We start from the raw sequence: 20,248 nt of genomic DNA on the forward strand, positions 1-20,248 counted from the left end.
TGGAGCCACGAGCAGGAGTGAACATGTGTTAACTGCCTCAGCAACTGGCCAAGCAGCACACTGTCGTTCTGCTCTGGCGGCCCACCAGCCGCGGCTGTTGAACCCCTTCTATCCCACAGCCCACTCACGGTCCTTCCCACCTGTGCAGCCCCCTTCTGCAGGTGTGGGAGCAGGGGACGTGGTGCAGCTGAGCGAGGTGGTGCAGCCGCACAATGACTACTTCCAGGCACAGTTCCTGCTCGCCTTGGTGGGGCAGGGTCTGCACACGGTCACCATCGACACGGCCGTGCTGGATGCTCAGCACACCCTCTGGAAGACCGGGCCACAGGTGGGGGAGCCTCTGGCAACAGTCAGGAGGCACATGCCTCTCGAGGATATCCCTCCCCATGCCATGCACTCAACGTGCAACCGAGGCCCTTTTTCCTTAACCAAAAGTGCAAACATGGACATGTGTGCAGCATATACTTTGTGCATTCAGAGTTTGAAATCAAGGCATTTTAGCGGGGCAACAGCAGGGACTCCGTCACCTGGTTTAAGGAGGGATGCTGCAAAGTGATGGAAATGTGATTTTTCTTGTATAATTTTAGCATATTCATATTCACAAAACACTTTTCATCCTGCAGGCCACGTTAAGGGGGGAAGCGGGGATCAGATCGCGATTTTCGCGAAAAAAATCGATTTTTGAAAAGTACACTTTTCAGAAACTACAGCATCATTTCTATCTTGTACTGAAATATTTCACCGAAAAACAAACTCTAAGCACTAAAAATAAATATATTTGTCGGTGCCGGTGTCCACACATCCGCCCGAAATCGCGAAAAAGCCGCGAAGTTCAAGGCGCGACCGCTCGAATTTCCCGCCACGGAGCGCCGCCATTTTGGTATCATTGGAAAGCCCGACTCTTTGACTCTTTGTCCCAGCCCTTCCCTTCCTCCCCTGCCAGCCAGCAAGCGCACAAAAAAATAAAAACCGGAGGGTGGGAGCACGGAGCAGCCAATGGCTGCCGCGCCCCGATTGGCTCTGCGCTGCGGCGCGTTGTAAGGCGTCTCCTCATTGGCCGACGCTGCGGCATAATGGCGGCTGAGGCAAGGAGCGTCTGCTTTCGTCCGTTGCTGGGAAGCCTTTCTGGCCTTTCCTTCTCTTGTGTTTCGAAGACTTCGACCACGTGCAATGGATCCGCGCACGTTCGAAAAGAAGTACCGGACGAAGCATGCCTACGTGAAGCGGAAATGCAAGCCCGTCACAGCATGGAAGAAGCGGCGATGTCAGCAGGTGGTTCGGCCGAGCCGAGCGTCCGTTCAGAATCTGCGGAGTACGCGCCCAACGTGCTGTGCGATCTCTCGCCCAACGTGCTGTGGGATCTTGCGCCGAGTCGAGCACCAGCCAGCGATAGTGAGACGAACCATGATCTTTCGCCGTTGAAGCGCGGGCGCAGTGTTACTTCACCGGTGACGATCGACATGCCAGTGAGTCTCGCCGTACGCGAGCGTCCCGCCATACGCGAGCGTCCCGTCGCAAGTTCGTCCCGCACAGATCACGGAGTGGGCTTGCAGCCTGCAGAGCATCAGAGACGCGCTTCCACGGTGAGTCGTTCAACGCCGAGATGTCTCCGCAGCCAACAACCGCCAGTAAAGGCAGTCCCATGCCATTGACGAGTTCCGGCGCTTCGACGGAGCTGCAACGTGGGCGCACGCTCGCTGCCGCGGATGCACCGGCGGCCGTCCTTGCCGCTCATCGCAGTGTTGACTGTTCACCCAGTGAACGTCACACTATTCAAGCTCACCTGAAAACACGATTTGTGTTCGCGGAAACTGCAGAACTGCAGAACTGCAAGCGTCGAGAGTTCGCAAATCGCTTCGCGCGGTTTCAGCAATGGAGCGCAAGCTCGGGCTGACTGGCTCACAGGAAAATGCCATTCCCGCACCTCCAGAAGAGGAGTTTATGCTTGTTCAAGTTGCCCTCTGTTGCTAAGAGGGCTAAGAAGTCACCTGCTGCCAAGGACACCAAATTTTACAATGCAGGAGCATTCTAGACAGTGTGTGCCAGTATGGAACTTTGAGGCTTGTTTTCTCAAAAGTTTGTTTTGGGCTTATCGCCTCACTCATGGAAAGCATAGCACGGCAATGGGAGCACGGATTTTAATCCTGTTTGTTTTGTTGCAATTGCTGAAGTGTGCCTTATGTCAAGACAGTCTCAGATTTACCATTTAGGCTCACCATTTTTTATTACACAATAATTGGAGCATGATACATTCTAAACATAAAGGGAAGGTGCATACTATGTTGTTTAGAAGAAGAGCAGAGAAATTTAAAAAGAAATCAAGAGAATCTTGACTTAGACTATACTTCTTAGTAACTATTAAAAACATTTACAGACCCATAACCCATTTTACTGTCACGCTAGGCTTTCCACGAGCAAGCAACATGTGAGCAATATATAAATAATGATAAAATAAAAACTACTGATGATATTATTGTGAAACTTTGTAGCTGTCTGTTTGATGCTATTTCAAACCTGTCTGCCAAATTTCATCACTCTAAGTTAAAAAATGAAAAAGTTTGTTCCGATCCCCACATCCCCCCTTAAGAAGCCAATTATTACATTACGAGAAATAACCAAGTGTGCCTGCAGTCTCGGCACAGTAAGTCATAAAAATGCGTCGAAATGTACCCATTTTGTGTACCTGCATTCTTGAAAACCAGACACCATAGCATGTTGTTTGTTCTCATTTGAAGTGCAACTGTAGCTTTCCTCCCCTCTATAAATGCAGTCGTTTGTGTTGCTTCAGGGCTGCAGCAGAAGCCAAAAGTACAAAGTCTTTGGAATTTCTAGCTATATCACTTTTCATGTACGTCCAGAAAAAGACTAAACCTCATCCAGCTGTAAGTGTTGCAGCAACAGCGTGAGATGTTTGCATGGATGCCTCAGCAGGTTAATGCTCCAGTATAGAAGCTACAGTTTTTTTTTTTTTCCTTCGCAGGGTGGCTGCAAAGCTACGGGAAGACTAAAGCCCCTTGATTTTAAATGTAGTGCATTTCTGTGAACTTTGCCGCCGCGCTGCGGACTCTCACACATCCTCCTTGCCCGACTCTCTGCTTGTTGCTTTTGTGAGCAATGATTGGCCCCTCCGTACGTCGCCCGGGATACGCGCACGAAAGGATCGTTTTCTTGTGTTTTCGTTTTTCGTCGGTGCCATGCACAGGCCATATGCCTCTGCTTCTGGTCAAGCTCCGTTGAGTTACGCGCTGACAATTCGAACTGTACTTTTAGTGTCGCGTTATGCTCGGTTGTGGTGCATTTCAGTGCACAAGCCAAACGGGAAATGTCGTCGTGCTGTCCGCAATTGTTTGAAGAAAAAATGACATCAGCAGTAGAAAAAAGTGGATCCACAACATCTCCCGTAAGGACTTTCTTCCGACAAAGCACACCGTCCTCGGCAAAGCACTGTGCATTTCGTGGTACCGAAACCAGTGTGCATACTTAACACTTCTTGCGAGATCATCACGAAGCTGATAATCTTGCTTAATTCGCTGATCATTGTGCGTCGTTTCACGTGCTAATCTTTACATTTGATGGCATTGCTCTGTGTGTTCTATTCACGTCTGTTGGCATACGGATTGCGCCTATTATAGCCACCTTAATTTCTGAATCTCAGTGTGGGCTTCTGCGAAATACGTTTGCATTGCAGACATTATTTTTTTTTCTGTTAATAAATACAAAATAGAAAGCATGTTGATTTTCATAGTGTATACAGCAGTCTCTCTCCTGTGTGCCCCAGAGGTCTAGTGTGGTAGCTTTAACGCTGTTATACCATCGTCTGTCTCGGGATGATACGAGATGTTAATCTTTAGAGCGATTAAGGCGTTCGTTCGACCGTCGCGACTGCGCGTAACTCTACTGCGATTCCAAGATCTACTGCCACTTGACGAGCGATTCACAGAAAAGGTGCCTTTTAGAGCAAGCTTTGACTTGTTGCAGGCGAAACTGTTATGATATACTGCATTGAATGATGTTTTCAAAATAACATCAGATTCTTTAATTCCATAGTTTATATGATATGAATCGTTTCTGTGAGGCTCACTCAGTCAATGGAATGACTACATCATTTCTGATTCCACTTTACAGTGCTGGATATTGATTCAGGCACGGGCATCTGAAGCAGTCCTTAAATGCATTCGAGCGATTCGCGTAGATGAGTCATCAAGAGAATATCATCTCTCTGCCACTTAATCAAGTCTTCTGTTGATGCCATCAGTCAACCCAAAATTTTAAGCCAAACACTTGGCCAGGCTCACTCTGCAGTAGTCAATGAAGTTAATGAAAAAAACTAGAAAATAAAATTTTCTTTCAAGTAGCCATGCAATTTGTGTTGACCCGGCAATAAAGCCACAGCATGTGCATCTCTCCAAGGCGCCAAGTTTAAGATTTTTGGTCTCAAACTTGCTAAAAAAAATCCATAACGCCCATTAAAGCAAATTTCCCAGCATATTCGCGGCCACTACCAAGTTTTTGCAACTTCACTCGTAAAACGACATCTTTACCTAAATTACCACAGTCCTTACCTCGCTCAATTGCACAAGAACAGTGTTTCGGCGAAAATGCAGCACTAGGTCAAATGTACATTTAGCGGAGCGTCAGTGTGCCGAAAAATGTTGAAGAATATACAGAAGTAACGCAAATCTTAGGCTAAGGAAAAAACTGCCATATTGAGGAAGATGGAGTTTGCTTTGATTGCTGATATCACAAGCGCTCACGCTGAGTGCCTTCATTTCTCGAACAAGGAGGTGTTAAAACTGTGGCTCGTGGTACAGTCAGACATGCTGCATCTCTTTCTAGTGGTTGTGTTTAATTTATAGAGCGTCAAAAAAGTGCAAACTTTGGCACGCTCACGTGTGCCTGCGAACACATCAGGCCGGCGAGCGCAGCACACAGCCGGCGGTCGAGGATAATCGAGGAGAAAAGTGCGGGAGTGGACGAAAGTGTCGCTACTTTCAATATCAAGGGGCTTTAGGGAAAACCACATTGCAGCGCCATCTTCCGGCCGCATCCAGGGTCGATTTTATTTTTGTAGGCACATCGGTTTATCGTTTCGGTGCATCACATTCCTGCTTGTCAAAATGCTGAATGGCACCACAGTTGGTCAGCCCTTCGCACTTTTTTTTCACCACTTGTTCTTGTTGCTCATGCCGTTGTGATATGGTGAGGAGCAATACTGCTGCGATAACAGCCCTGCACGCATAGCATGTGATGCTGTTCAGCATTCCACTGAGCAGGAGTGCGATGTGTCAGAACAAGTGAACAGACATGCCTGCACAGACATACATAAGGGTAATTTACAGTAAGGCCTCATTGATTCGAAGTCATGGAGACCGCGACAAATATTTGAATTAACCGAGAAAGCAATAAAAGACCTAGGCAAAAAATTTCGTTGCGGGAATGCACTACCTTTATTGAATGAAATTTGAGATTACCGTGTATTTCTGCATAAAAGTTGACCCCCAACTCGTAGCCGTTGCTGGCCAAAAAAAACTTGACTCCATATATAAGTCAACACATTAATATAAGTCCGCGCATTCCCTTGTAGCATCTCGATCTTTGAATTAACTGGGCTGGTGCAGGCCACTGCTTCGAATTATCTGCTGAAATTTACATTATAAATTACGGGACAACAAAAATTCTGCGAATTATGCGGAATTTCGGATTGACCGAGTTTGAATCATCAAGGTTTTACTGTGTAGTCTATCTCAACCCCCAATGCAGCCTGTAGGTAGTGCTGCAGTGCAATTTTTTCGGAGGTAACATGGTGTCCACCACTTTTCCTCCCGACAGTAGATCTGCAGCAGAAAACCACTTGAAGGTCTGCACTTGAGCAACACTGCCTGCTATTTCAAGGCATCGTTGTCAGGATGCTGATGTGTTTTCACCAGCTCGAAGTCTTCCGGCCCAGTTTTTAAATTGAACTAAGCTTATACCCCGGTCAAGTGCTCAAGATAGGTTCACTTATGAGAAGTGCACCTGAAGTGGCACTTTAGGTTACACGGTGCTAAACAGAGAAGCAGAGTGCCACTCATAGGAAGGGCTGTGCTCATAGCAACGGAAAAGGCGACAGACAGCTAGCAGAATTTTGGAAAAAGTACACGAGAAAGCTAACGCTTGTGAAAAAAGATTGTTTGGCCTGGCAACACAGGTAAAAACACAATTTTTAACAGCAAGAAAGAAAAAAAACTAAGAAATCTTTTTATTATTTAATGTATGCCTCTGAACTTGTTTCTTTGTTGTGTTGTTTCAGTTATTTCTCCGACAAAGAATTGTTTCTTTAAGACAGCGTTACAACGAGCAAGCAAATTTGTAGGGCTAGGCTTACTGCCTTAGCGCATGAATCAGCGGTCTGTTATAGCTTTGATTTAGCCATACAGCCCTGCATTCTGGCATGGAACAGCCCTCAGGTTGTCCATTCCTCCGCCTTCATCATAGCCACTTGGCCGTCCCTCTCTTCCCTCTCGCACTTCCCATTTAGGGGGACTCCTCCCCTCTCTCCACTTTGCCACCTGCCCGCCGTGGTAGGCGGCAGTTGAATTTAATTACTTAGGTTGAATTAATTGACTAAGTAATTAAGGCCTTGCGGCTGACGCAGTAGATTCCATGCAGAATGCAGGACTGTCTAACAGCTTTCACCGTGATAAACTCTCGGGTGTTTTTTCTTAATATGTATATATATACTTGTGAAGGGAGCCAACAGTCACGAAAACCAAGGGGCATAGGGGAATGTTTTTTTTTTGTGTCGTGCTGAACAGTGGGATAATAATACTTAGATTATTATATTGCTTAAAGAAAATTACTTATAAGGCAGCAGAAAAAATGCAGAAAAAAGGCAGCAAAAAAACTGAGCTACAGCCGTCGGCGTCGTCGGCGTAGCTCAGTTGGTAGAGCACTGGACGCGATATTCGGAGGTCGTGGGTTTGGATCCCACCGGCGGCATGGTTGTTTTTTCTGCTGCCTTAAAAGTAATTTTCTTTAAGCGATAGAATAATCTAAGTATTATTATCCCACTGTTAAGCACAACACATAAAAAAATAAAAATAATAAACATTCCTTATGCACCTTGGTTTCGGTGATTGTTGGCTCCCTTCATAAGTTTGTCAAACGAGCTTTCCTTTACCTTGTCTGATATATATATATATATACACACACACACATTACATTTTGTGCCTTTGAAATTGCTGCCAGCAAGGCTAAATAAACACTCAGGAGCCAAAATGATTCCATGAACGCACTGCTATGTGAGTGACACTCCCAATGAGCAAACTTCACGAGGATATTAGACTCAAGGTGTGTGTGTGTGTGTGTTTTTTAATGACAGTCATAAAATGATAGAAGATGCTGACATATTGGCCATAAAATGTTTTGCCCATACGTAAATCTTGGAAATGAGACTTTGAGATGTGCAGTGAATGGTGAAGTGGCAGCTTGGCAGTGTTGTGGACCCTGTCGCACCACCTGTTCTGGGATTGGCATGCATGCAGGTGTCACTGACGGTCAAGTGCCACGATGACGTCAAGCCATCCACATCAATGGCGTCCAGCCTGCCATCGGCCCTCAAGCCTCCGCTGGGCACAGCACCTCCTCCTCCTCCTCCTCAGGCATTCCCAATGCCACCGCCGCGCTTGCCCTGAGTGTGCGTATGCCACCAAGTGGACTCAAGTACGCCAGTTGTCGACATTGGCCTGAGGCAGTCACCGCACAGAGTTCGGAGAGTTGGTGGTCGTTCAGCGACAATGTTTCAGTGCGATGTTGTGCACGGGACGTGCCAGCGTTTCTTTGCTCATCCCTTCTGGAACATCATGTTTATTGCACATTGCTCCCTTCTGATGTGGGATGGCATCATGCCCATCAACTTGCATTGTTCTTTTGAGCCTTCCGTGCTGCCAAGTGGAGCATTTTGATGCGATGCATAAGTGAACTTTTGTGGGAGAAGTGTCATCTGTGACATTACTCTTTTGGGTAGTTTCACTTTATATTTGTTGACCAGACTCTTTTGGAAAGTGCAAGCTTCATTTGAAGCAGCCCTTTTCCTCCAAGTGTCTTGGCATGCAAGAGGTGTGCACACAGCCCAGAAGGGCAGCTTTGCCTATTGTGGTCCATGTGGTCAGTGCAGAGACGTTTTCTTGAGACCCGTGGCTGTGAACAAACTGATATGACCACAGATAGCAGATGAAGGGCTTTCACTCAAAAAATCACGGCAAATAAAACAGTGCGGCTGCAAACAGGAGCTCAAGTGTCTTCTCTTTAAACCTTCATAAGGTGCAAGCTGTGTGCATGTCTCACATGCTTCAGTTGCACTCTCTAGAAATTGAATGACATCACTTTCAAGCCGCTTTGTCAAAAAAAAAAGGGTACATGTTTGAACCAGCAACGTCTTAGAAATACCTAAAATGTGGTATGTATCCATACCTGAGACTTTTCAAGGCATATGAAGATTGCTGCAGTAAGCATTACGAAGCATATGTGTGAAGGAAAAGGTTCAAAAGCTCTACAGATTTTGAGCACTTATTTTTGCGCCAAAACTGCACACTTGCAGTTGTAAAAACACACAGAACACCTCCGAGTGGTTTGTTTGATAGTTCGGTAGTATTCAGCATGCAGAAATATATGTGGTTGGCTGTTTGTTGGCACTTGAAGCAAGTGGTGCCGCATGTGCCCCGCTGTCCTGAAAAGGGTTGAAATAGCCGGTGTTACTCTTCCCCTGTCCCTTCAGCTCTGGCAAGCCTTGACACATACCTGGAGAGATGAAGTTGGACAACAGTGTCGTAAAAGCCACGTGAGGGAACAGTGTTCACGACTACTAAATTGAAGGGCTAACTGGATGCAGGTGGCATTTTCAACAACCTGATACCCCACATTCAGTGGCGCCTCTTCTTATTAGTGAGCCTGTGGTCTCGCATGTGGCTCAACACGCATGATTTTCATTTTGGTGTCCCAGTTCATGGTGCTGGTGCTACATGCATGTGTGCTTGTACCCAGTGATGCTTTGAACACGCAGTACTGGCCACTTGCAATCACATTCTTTCCTGTAATTTGCTCCCTCCATTTTCAAAGTGGCAGGCTAGGCTGGGACGTTCTCAGGGCTGGATGCTATTTAGTCCGTGCCCACCCAAAGAAAAAGATGCAGTGGCATGGCATTCCAAAAGTGACAATAATCTACTATGTCCTTAGGACCCATTCACCGTACTTGAGGGAAGGGACAGATGTAAGGTCATTGTCGTCAGCAGCAGCCGTGGACAGAGACAGCACAAGTGTGTATTCCTTTTTCACTGGATTGCTCCGTGATTGTTGTCGTTTTGCACGCACCACTGACAAAGTGAAGGATCCATATGTATCAGCAGCGCAAACACAAACGGGAAGAAGATGCAGATAGAACAGAGCGCTGAACTTCAAACTTGATTTGAAGAATACTGAACCCGCACTTATATACACACACTTGGTAAATGCTCACCAGGGGGAATAATGTGCTCAGCATGTCGAACAGTTTACAGATGCTGCAGTGAAATCCACCTCGCACTCAAGAAGGCATGCCGCAGGTCCTAGCAATCACAATTCACGCCAGACCTAGCACATATCAAGTCCGAAAAAAGCGTTCCTCGAACAGAGGCGCCAGATGGGGGGCTGTAAGCGGGGGATAAATGAAGTTCTCCCTTCTTAACCGTGGCTGACACAGTTCTAAACCCCCCACCCCACCCCATGATCGCGAGCGCTACCGGGAGCGCGGAAACCGCGGTGGGCCTTGATATGAGGGGGAAGAAAGGAACGATGACACTGGCTGACACAAACAAGGCGTTTATTGCAGCAACAATAACGTGAGCTATCAACAAGGTACGTCGAAGAGTCTATCGATGTCGTTCGACTCGCCAACAAGGTTAAGAGCGAATGTTCGCCCAAGCTGGGGTGGGGGAGAAGCTCCAAGGCCGGACGGGATGAGCTTGTGGGAAAGTCCTCATGAGGCCTCGCCTTGCTGGCGGAGCGCCGACATGCCTACACGGGACAAGTTCCGCAGCCGAAGAGTGTCAGCTCTCTTGCATATGCGCAGCAATCACGCTGTGCGTGGCGCTCGTGTTGCTGCGACGCCAGCACCCCTTCTTGTTAGTTGAGGTAACAAGGGGGGAGCGGAGAGAGTCCCCACAGAGGAGAGGCACGCAGAACGGCCCGTGTGAAAAAGGGGGATTGCATAGCAAAGGCCGCTCTGGTTGGCCTCCATCTGACCCTTCCGTGTGCCAGCTGTGGCCACACAGACTTACCAATCTCATCTGCCCACCCAACCCCCAGTTATGCTTGCCCTCCTGCAAACCTATCTACCCAACAGCACCATTGGTAACTAGGAATGCACGGTGTTGGATTTTGAGAACTGTGACTGCCCCTTGGCGACAGGGATTCTTGCTTAATGACAGTCTAGACACGAAACTAGGGCGGCTGAAGAGCATGCACAAGTGCCTCCCGCTGTGACGACTTACAGCATGACTTCCTGGCACCTAGCAAGCAGTCATTTAGCAAAATCGACTACGTATATATTTTTACTTCCAAAGAAGCTGCTGGGATAATTAACCAGTAAAATTTAGTTAACCAGCCTACTAACATGCCCGTAGCTGCACATGAGCCATGATACTCCACAGTGGAGGATTCCGGGTCAATTTGTACCGCCCAGGGTTCTCAGACACACACTGACATTGCGCCGCACACCAGTGTGTGCATTTCGGCTCTCCAGAATTGTGGCTTCCGTGGCTGGGATTCAATCCTACGTCCTTGAGCTCAGCAGATGGAATGCCACGGCCGCTAAGGATGAGTGCTGGTTGTTGCTTAGCTGCGCAGTTTAGAAACATCAAGCAGGTGGCTGCGTGTGTCACCAATGCAGTGGATGCGAGACACATAGGTGCCCAAACACCAAATATTTCTGTGCTCCTGTAGTGTGTTGTACTCATGGCAGCAAAGCAGTGGTGGTCAAAGTGATTTTGTAATACGAGGGCGCTATCGTCCTGTGGTGTTCTGTCAAGCTGTGTTCTTTGCTTTAGGGCTTCAGCCGATGCCATTGATGCACGCTTCTTTCACTCGCCAATCCATTTCAGTTCATCATCATCATCATCATTTATTGTCCCTTAAAGGCCCCTGTCGGGGTATTACATAAGGGGGGAACGTATACAAGGTTGATGTGGAAAAACAAAGGTCACAAAAATATAACAATGCAATATATTCCAATTCCTGCTATGCAACTACGCAAATTGTGTCAGGCCACTTTGAATCTTCATACCACTCCTGGCGCAGTGGTTAAGCAAGATGCGCCACTGCTGTTGTCTTAGTCATTTTCTTCTTAGTTATTTTCATTCTTGCCGAGTCATTCTTCATCGGGCATCTCCCTCATTTCTCCTACAAGTGGACAGGTGCATAGGGAAAGGGGGACGGTTGACAGTTGGAGAGAGGAAAATGCCCCTACACGCCATCTAGCAAGTGGAGGCGTCACACCAACACCAATGCACAGTTTTCGCTCTCATGACCCTCCTAATACTGTCACATTAACAGTTACTGTTGGATGGAAAGCCTACTTTGGTGCCTTGAACAGAACCCCCAATTCTCTTCAGTGGAAAACTTCAAATTCCATCAACCCTGAATAAAGAGTCCGCAATTTTCTGCAGGGTGCATAGCACAACTAAAAAATGAGCATGCTACCTTACAATAAATATATGCCAAACCAAAGGCGGCTGTTGCAATTCAGCATCAGCTAGTGCTTCGTGTTCTCTCCACTTGAACGATGGCGCTTGTTTGACACAATGTTGCCCCATAGAGACTGAATGACCTCTCTGATGAAGCCCTGGTGTGTAATTCTGCACCTGCTATCGTGACTGTGGCCATAAATTATCTCTCCGCATAAACCACCAATTCGCCATTATACCATATAGACCTACAGTTGACCCCTTCAAATACGCGTTCCTCCCGAAAACCGTTGTTGAATTTATCTGGATCTGCAAATCTTTTATGCCACCAATTCAGCTGAGAATTTTGAGCAAAAACTAGAATTGTGCTTCTTGTTGCAATGCACCTTTTTTCTGTGTAAGGTGCCTTTCATCTGTTTTTTTTTTCCCGTCCTGTAGCTGCCCGCAAAGGGCTTGCAGTGTTATAAGTAAATTTTTTTATAAATTGAGGTAGCTCTACAGAAGATTGGCACTCCTTTGTTCGCAGATAATGCAACAAGGGGAGGCACCCAGAATAGGTGCTGGGCGTTACTCCAAACTAAAAGCATTTTAGCCACTCCTATCAATATCGCTTTCAGAAAGCACCTCTATTGTGACTCTTTCCAGAAAGTGGATAGGGGAGCAAGCATGTGAAAGCATCAGCAAAACTTGTTCACCATCAGATTCTAGCTTTCAAGACAATTGAGACGATTCAAATTGATTGTCTTCTCACCGTTCTGTTGCTCCTACAGATGTCCACATTCCATGCTAATGCACAATGTCACGGAAATTGCTGAAATCCAAGATTTTTCGAAGAATTGTGGAAAACTGCTCAAAGCTCCCTTCTTCACCTTGCGAATTTCTGCACAGCCAATTTGCACACACAACACTTTTGTACGCTGTGAGTGAAAATGCCCAGCTGTTAGATCATGCTGAACGTAAAAGCGCAAAAAGCAAGGACGTAGAATAAGACACACAACACGAGCGCTCACTTCCAACTGATCTTTATTACATGCAAGAAACAGAATTTTATACTCTCGATAATGCCTGCAAGGCAGTACCACGGAGTAGTGAAAGATAGTTTACAGTCATCGCGCGTCACACTTGAACGATAAAAGAGGGCATCTCTTTTTGTGAGAGCAGAATTGACGGAGCACTTACGCAGTCATCGCCAGCTCGCGCTATCTCCAACGCCTCTACAATTTAGCACGTATTCGACATTTGTTCCCGTAAAGGATTTTGCACTTGCGAAAAAGAGGACGACAACCCTCTTTGCATTTTAGACAATGAATGCTATATACCCCCCTTTTTTATTGTTCACAACATAGTCATGCTCACCTAATCGCTCATTTAGGCATCTTCCCGTTTGGCCTATATAATATTTACCACAGGATAAAGGCACTTTGTAAACAACACCTTTCGTGCATCTCGCGAACGGCTTTTGATGCCTGATCGTACAACCAGTTATTGCTGGGCTTTCTGATGTGCTAAGCTTGCATAGTGAACTCAGTTTATTTGGGGCAGAGAACAACACGTCAACGTTTACCCTGTTGCCAATTTTTTTAAGACTGTGCGAAAGCTTATGTTTATAAGGAATGACTGCAAATTTCTTATCAACTTTTGTCTTTTCCGGCTCTTCCCGAGACTTTGCTTCCCATTTTTTCTTTTTGATAAGTCCTTCCGCCACAGAAACCAGCACGCGCAACGGATAACCCACTTCTTGCAACTTGTTGGACTGCAGGAAAAGGCTTTCTTCAATTGCATGTTCGCATGACTTTTTTATGCAGTTGATAAACCCTAAACGAGCTATGTTTCTTTTTACGAGCTTTGAATGCGCGGAACTGAAAGGTAAGGGCATTTTTCCATCCCGGGGATGATAAATCCAGCAAGTGTGGTCTTCTAAAAAAGTTAACTTGATGTCAAGAAAGCGTATGCTACCGTTCTCAGGAAGTTCATGCGTGATGACAAGTGGAGATAAGCTACGCTTAAAATGATCTAAAACGCTTCCTACCGCTTCATCGAGGGCGATTGCAGTGGTGTCCAAAAAGATTAAAAAATCATCCACGAAACGAAAAACTTTTAACACCCCTTCGTCTTCAAGGCAGGCAAAAAGCCTTCTGTCCCGTTCAGCTAAAAATAGGTCTAAAAAAGGAGCAACGCTGGACCCTATACATATTCCTTATTTCTGCAATAACAGGTCATCGCCGCACATTACAAAAGTGGAATTAAGGTAAGTACTTAAGAGCTCTAAATATCCCCCAACACTCACTCCCACTGAATTCTTGAAAGCAATAGGGCCAGCGTTCTCAATACATCTTTCAACGCACTGCAACAATCTGTTTTGCGGCAACGAGTAGTAAAGGTCTTTTACATCAATTGAGAATGCAACCATGTTCTTTCCTTCATTTTGCTTTAGAAATCAATTACACATCCGGAATTTTTTATCATGAAAGGATCATCAACAACTAGCTGTTTTAGACTTTTCTGTAGGAAGTCAGAGACTGATTTTTGCCAAGTGTGCGCCTCCGAAACGATAATTCTTAAAGGACATTCCATTTTGTGTGTTTTAGCGGAGAAGAACATGTTAAGACTTAGACCACTGGCCTTTTCTACAGACTGAGCTAAGCAGGTGAGATTCAAGGAGATACACAACTTTTTTGCTTTCAATCTTACTTTTGACAGATTTACACCTTGTTCCCTATCAAACACTTTCCCGACAGCATGACGGACTTTTTCATGAAAAAGGCTCTTAGGCATCACGGCAAAATCACCTTATCACAAGGAAGAAGACATAAATCGTCTTGCTTCAGGACTCTCAAAACACTTAAAGGGGAAACTTGAGGCTTTGTCGTCGAACACTTCTTTAAAACGTCGATGGCCTGCGACACGCAGCTCCCTTGATCACTCCTAGGTGCAAGTTTCGAGACTGTTCGGACCATGGCCAAGAGCTCCGGCTTTGACTTCTTTTGTTCCACAGCGAACTTGGGCCCCAGTTGAAGTGTACGGCGCACCTCTTCAGGAAGTGTTACCAGCCCAAACGTTCAGACGTAGTTGTGCGACCTAGACTGCCGTGGAGGGACCAGTTTGCGTAGCCCTGGCAGGACAGTACTCCACAAAAACTCAGAGGCCTGGTCGAGCGTTCGAGCGAATTGCTGCCATTTTCTCTTGGCACTCGGCAGGCTCTCACCTGTGAAAGGCTTGCTTGCAGGCAGTCCTTGCACAGTCTTGCTTGCCTTCTCCACTCCGCTTGAAGTGTCTTGAGAATCCTTTTGCCATGGCTGACCGAAGGTGGGAGGGTTCCAAACAGGGCTGTGACGGCCGGAGGTAGCACGTTGCAGCGAATGCAGAAGGAGATAGCACGAGCTTGGCAGATAGTGTTTGTGGTGAGAGAGACCAGAAAATACGGATTCATATTCGCAAATGAAAAAAAGCCCATTGTACTAGAAATAAAATTCAATAAAGGCCGAGTTGGTTTTCCATGCTGAACGTAAAAGCGCAAAAAACAAGGACGTAGAATAAGACACACAACACGAGCGCTTACTTCCAACTGGTCTTTAATACATGCAAGAAACAGAATTTTATACTCTCGATAATGCCTGCAAGGCATTACCACAGAGTAGCGAAAAATAGATGACGGTCATCAAACGTCACACTTGAACGATGAAAGATAGGACATCTCTTTTTGTGAGAGCAGAATTGACGGAGCACTTACACAGTCATCGCCAGCTAGCGCTATCTCCAACGCCTCAACAATTTTCGAGCGTAATTTGACATTTGTTCCCGTAAAGGATTTTGTACTTGTGAAAAAGAGGACGACAACCCTCTTTGCCTTCTTTTCCTTTGCTTTTCCATTTTGGACAAATTAGAATTTTTGTTCCTTTACGGGAACAAATGTCAAATTACGCGCGAAATTGTTAAGGCGTTGGAGATAGCGCGAGCTGGCGATGACTGCGTAAGTGCTCCCGTCAATTCTGCACTCACAAAAAGAGATGACCTATCTTTTTATCGTTTAAGTGTGACGCTCGATGACTGTCATCTATTTTTCACTACTCTGTGGTAATGCCTTGCAGGCATTATCAAGAGTATAAAATTCTGTTTGTTGCATGTAATAAAGATCAGTTGGAAGTGAGCGCTTGTGTTGTGTCTTATTCTACGTCCTTGTTTTTTGTGCTTTTACGTTCAGCATGGAAAACCAACTCGACCTTTATTGTTAGATCACACAGTGACGGCAGCCCTACATGTGATGGCACTGAAAAAGGTTGCTGCTACTTTGTGCACTTGTATGAAATCCCCTAAATGGCAGGAGCAAGTGGCAGACATAAGACAACTGAATTCATCACTCCTAGCGAACTTGCAGATGCAGACATTACACAAAAGCCAACTAAACTGCGCAATTGCCGGCAGGCCAGAGTAATACACACGACTTACACGACTATAAGTCGACCTATTTAATTTAAATTTGAAAATTCGAAGTGGGGGTCGACTTACAGTCGAAACGAAAACATCGCACTAAGTAAAGGCGAGATATCTGGCATGCTACAGCGTGGTTGCATTTTTGCTGTGTGGCTCCGTTGCATCGCTCTTGGTGCTGGCCTTGAGCAGCTGCTATGTCAACGCGCAAAACTGGCGTCCCCTCCCCGCTCGCGCGGGCGGCGGCCGATGGCGACTATCGATAAGCAGCAAACTGGCACCCCACAAGTGGCTGCTGATAAGCGGGGGCGGCCCGATAACGCAATCGCGTTCTAGGGGAAGCTCACGCGTCCAAAAAGTTTTCCTTTTACTTTAAAATGCGCGCTCGACACTCAAGGGAGCGTTGATAGTTGATAGAAGGGCCGCTGTTCCGCACTCTAAGGCGAGACAAACGAGATATCGGACATGCTACAGCGTGGTTGAATTTTTGCTGTGCGCCTCCCTCGCATCGCTCTTGGCGCTGGCCTGGAGCAGCTGCTATCTCAACGCGCAGAAATGACGTACCCTCCCCGTGAACGCGGGCGGCGGCCGATGGCGGCTATCGATAAGCAGCAAACTGGCACCTCACAAGTGGCTGCTGATAAGCGGGGGTGGCCCGATAACGCAATCGCGTTCTAGGGGAACCTCACGCGTCCAAAAAGTTTTCCTTTTACTTTAAAACGCGTGCTCGACGCTCAAGGGAGCGTTGATAGTTGATAGAAGGGCCGCTGTTCCGCACTCTAAGGCGAGACAAACGAGATATCGGACATGCTACAGCGTGGTCGCATTTTTGCTGTGCGCCTCCCTCGCATCGCTCTTGGCGCTGGCCTTGAGCAGCTGCTATGTCAACGCGCAGAAATGGCGTACCCTCCCCGTGAACGCGGGCGGCGGCCGATGGCGACTATCGATAAGCAGCAAACTGGCACCCCACAAGTGGCTGCTGATAAGCGGGGGCGGCACGATAACGCAATCGCGTTCTAGGGGAAGCTCACGCATCCAAAAAGTTTTCCTTTTACTTTAAAATGAGCGCTCGACACTCAAGGGAGCGTTGATAGTTGATAGAAGGGCCGCTGTTCCGCACTCTAAGGCGAGACAAACGAGATATCGGACATGCTACAGCGTGGTTGAATTTTTGCTGTGCGCCTCCCTCGCATCGCTCTTGGCGCTGGCCTGGAGCAGCTGCTATCTCAACGCGCAGAAATGACGTACCCTCCCCGTGAACGCGGGCGGCGGCCGATGGCGGCTATCGATAAGCAGCAAACTGGCACCTCACAAGTGGCTGCTGATAAGCGGGGGTGGCCCGATAACGCAATCGCGTTCTAGGGGAACCTCACGCGTCCAAAAAGTTTTCCTTTTACTTTAAAACGCGTGCTCGACGCTCAAGGGAGCGTTGATAGTTGATAGAAGGGCCGCTGTTCCGCACTCTAAGGCGAGACAAACGAGATATCGGACATGCTACAGCGTGGTCGCATTTTTGCTGTGCGCCTCCCTCGCATCGCTCTTGGCGCTGGCCTTGAGCAGCTGCTATGTCAACGCGCAGAAATGGCGTACCCTCCCCGTGAACGCGGGCGGCGGCCGATGGCGACTATCGATAAGCAGCAAACTGGCACCCCACAAGTGGCTGCTGATAAGCGGGGGCGGCACGATAACGTAATCGCGTTCTAGGGGAAGCTCACGCATCCAAAAAGTTTTCCTTTTACTTTAAAATGAGCGCTCGACACTCAAGGGAGCGTTGATAGTTGATAGAAGGGCCGCTGTTCCGCACTCTAAGGCGAGACAAACGAGATATCGGACATGCTACAGCGTGGTTGAATTTTTGCTGTGCGCCTCCCTCGCATCGCTCTTGGCGCTGGCCTGGAGCAGCTGCTATCTCAACGCGCAGAATTGACGTACCCTGCCCGTGAACGCGGGCGGCGGCCGATGGCGGCTATCGATAAGCAGCAAACTGGCACCTCACAAGTGGCTGCTGATAAGCGGGGGCGGCCCGATAATGCAATCGCGTTCTAGGGGAAGCCCACGCGTCCAAAAAGTTTTCCTTTTACTTTAAAATGCGCGCTCGACACTCAAGGGAGCGTTGATAGTTGATAGAAGGGCCGCTGTTCCGCACTCTAAGGCGAGACAAACGAGATATCGGACATGCTACAGCGTGGTTGAATTTTTGCTGTGCGCCTCCCTCGCATCGCTCTTGGCGCTGGCCTGGAGCAGCTGCTATCTCAACGCGCAGAAATGACGTACCCTGCCCGTGAACGCGGGCGGCGGCCGATGGCGGCTATCGATAAGCAGCAAACTGGCACCTCACAAGTGGCTGCTGATAAGCGGGGGCGGCCCGATAATGCAATCGCGTTCTAGGGGAAGCCCACGCGTCCAAAAAGTTTTCCTTTTACTTTAAAATGAGCGCTCGACGCTCAAGGGAGCGTTGATAGTTTATGGAAGGGCCTCTGTTCCAATCGAGACGGCACCTTCACTCCGAACGGCAGCGGTGCCGGGGAGTGTCGGTAGCCGACGGAAGAGCCGACGCCATTCACGCGTAGTTTCTCTTTGGCCTGCGGCATTTGACTACAGCCGGCTGCGTTTCACAAGTTTTTAATGTAGTGCTTCGTCAGCCATCATTCGTGCTCCAGGTCCGGCAAGCTAACGGCGCTCGTTCACGGCTACATTCAAGACGGCTGCCATTTTTTACGCCGAAAAAATGAACAGCCGCGCGCCAGGCCGCAAGTTCGACGTTCGCAACGGGTGAAACAGGTGTGGCAGCTGCAGCGAGGAAAATTTTCAGCTGTTCCACGCGATGTCGTGATGTGGCTATTTGCGAAGCGCGGGATTTCGCTGGAAGACGACGCTAGAAGGACGTGCTGTGGGATCGCAGCAGCGATCGCGACGGCAACGCTAGTGAGGATGATGGCGCAAGTGTCGACGAGTAGTTCAGTGACTAATACATTTTCGTTTTGGAATCTGCCCACTGCCACGCCCGCGCGCGGCAGCCGCCACTGTATAATGCTATTGCGTTCAACTATTCAAAGCCAAGCTTAAACAACCTCAGAAGTTTTTTTTTATTTTTCGGGAATGTGATTTGGGGGGTCGACTTACAATCGTGTAAATACTGTGTACATTTGCACCACCACCATCACGAAAAACGTGAATCACAGTAAGCAAAACGGCAGAGCCATATCTGATCAACTCAAATGGCAATCTGTACAGGAGCAAAAGAGAATTAAGTTCAGCACAATCATGTGTCACGGGGTGGAATATCACCAGCACTTGTGGACAACTGCAGCACAGTGCTCTAGAAATAATGAGCGGAGAATGGAAGCCCCATGGGCAGCACAAGATGTGCACAAGATATCCCGGAGCTTCGTTCAAAAGCATTGCATGCAGTTTTGCAGTGACCATAGCACCCGTGACTATGATGCCCATGCTACAGTTGCTGATGCCACCTCAGCTTTTTTGGTTCCATCAGCATCAAGCGTATTCTAAAGACTGACACAAATTCAAACTTTATGTCCAATGAAAAAATTTTTGATCCCCTTCAGCGTTTCAGTTAGTATTGACAGCTGACTGTATATGCACAGAACTAACGGGGAATTGGGTCTACTGATTAGTGCCCTCTCTGATTGTCATAATCCTTTATATGAAAGGAATTCTGCACTTTACCAAGCTGCGATCACTGCACTCTGGACGATTCTGGGCAAGTGCCACATGGAGTATTCCTGCCACTTGTGCCATTGCGAAGAGGCTGCCCAGAACACTCAGCCAAACTCTTCCACAGGCACAGACCCATCGCAGGCATCAGAGACACGGTAACTGTCGCTCGTTCAGCCCTCAACTTTCCCAGTGTTACGTTTCGCCTACGACGCGCGGTATAGCCGGCGCGGATGCAACGGACGCCGGGGCTTCGTTCAAAGTGGCGGTCATTTTGGGCCCGTTCAGTGCTGCCGTAACGCCTCCCGCCAAGCGCGTCCAGGCAGGTTTCAATGCCACGTGTCGTCGTGTGTGTGTGTGTGCATGTTGGTGCCCACGCTTGTCAAAGCGCGGTAGCCGGGGAGAGGAGCTCCCCAACTGGGAGGCGAGGAGGTCTGACCGGCGCCGGC

The 20,248-nt window shown here is 47.8% G+C and overlaps 1 protein-coding gene across 3 annotated transcripts in view; it reads left to right on the forward strand.

The window, feature by feature from the left end:
• The window catches only part of defl (Integrator complex subunit 7), an 80,602-nt gene extending 72,333 nt beyond the window's left edge, over positions 1–8,269 (forward strand). For all 3 annotated transcript variants that reach the window (XM_077635353.1, XM_077635354.1, XM_077635352.1), the window contains 2 exons: positions 149–328; positions 7,524–8,269. In XM_077635353.1, the coding sequence (XP_077491479.1) occupies positions 149–328; positions 7,524–7,673 (330 nt within the window). In that variant the 3' untranslated portion in view covers positions 7,674–8,269. The remainder of the gene's footprint in view (positions 1–148; positions 329–7,523) is intronic.
• Positions 8,270–20,248: the final 11,979 nt, after the last annotated feature.

This window comes from Amblyomma americanum, chromosome 8, assembly GCF_052857255.1.
Source record: "Amblyomma americanum isolate KBUSLIRL-KWMA chromosome 8, ASM5285725v1, whole genome shotgun sequence".
NCBI classification, from domain to species: domain Eukaryota; kingdom Metazoa; phylum Arthropoda; class Arachnida; order Ixodida; family Ixodidae; genus Amblyomma; species Amblyomma americanum.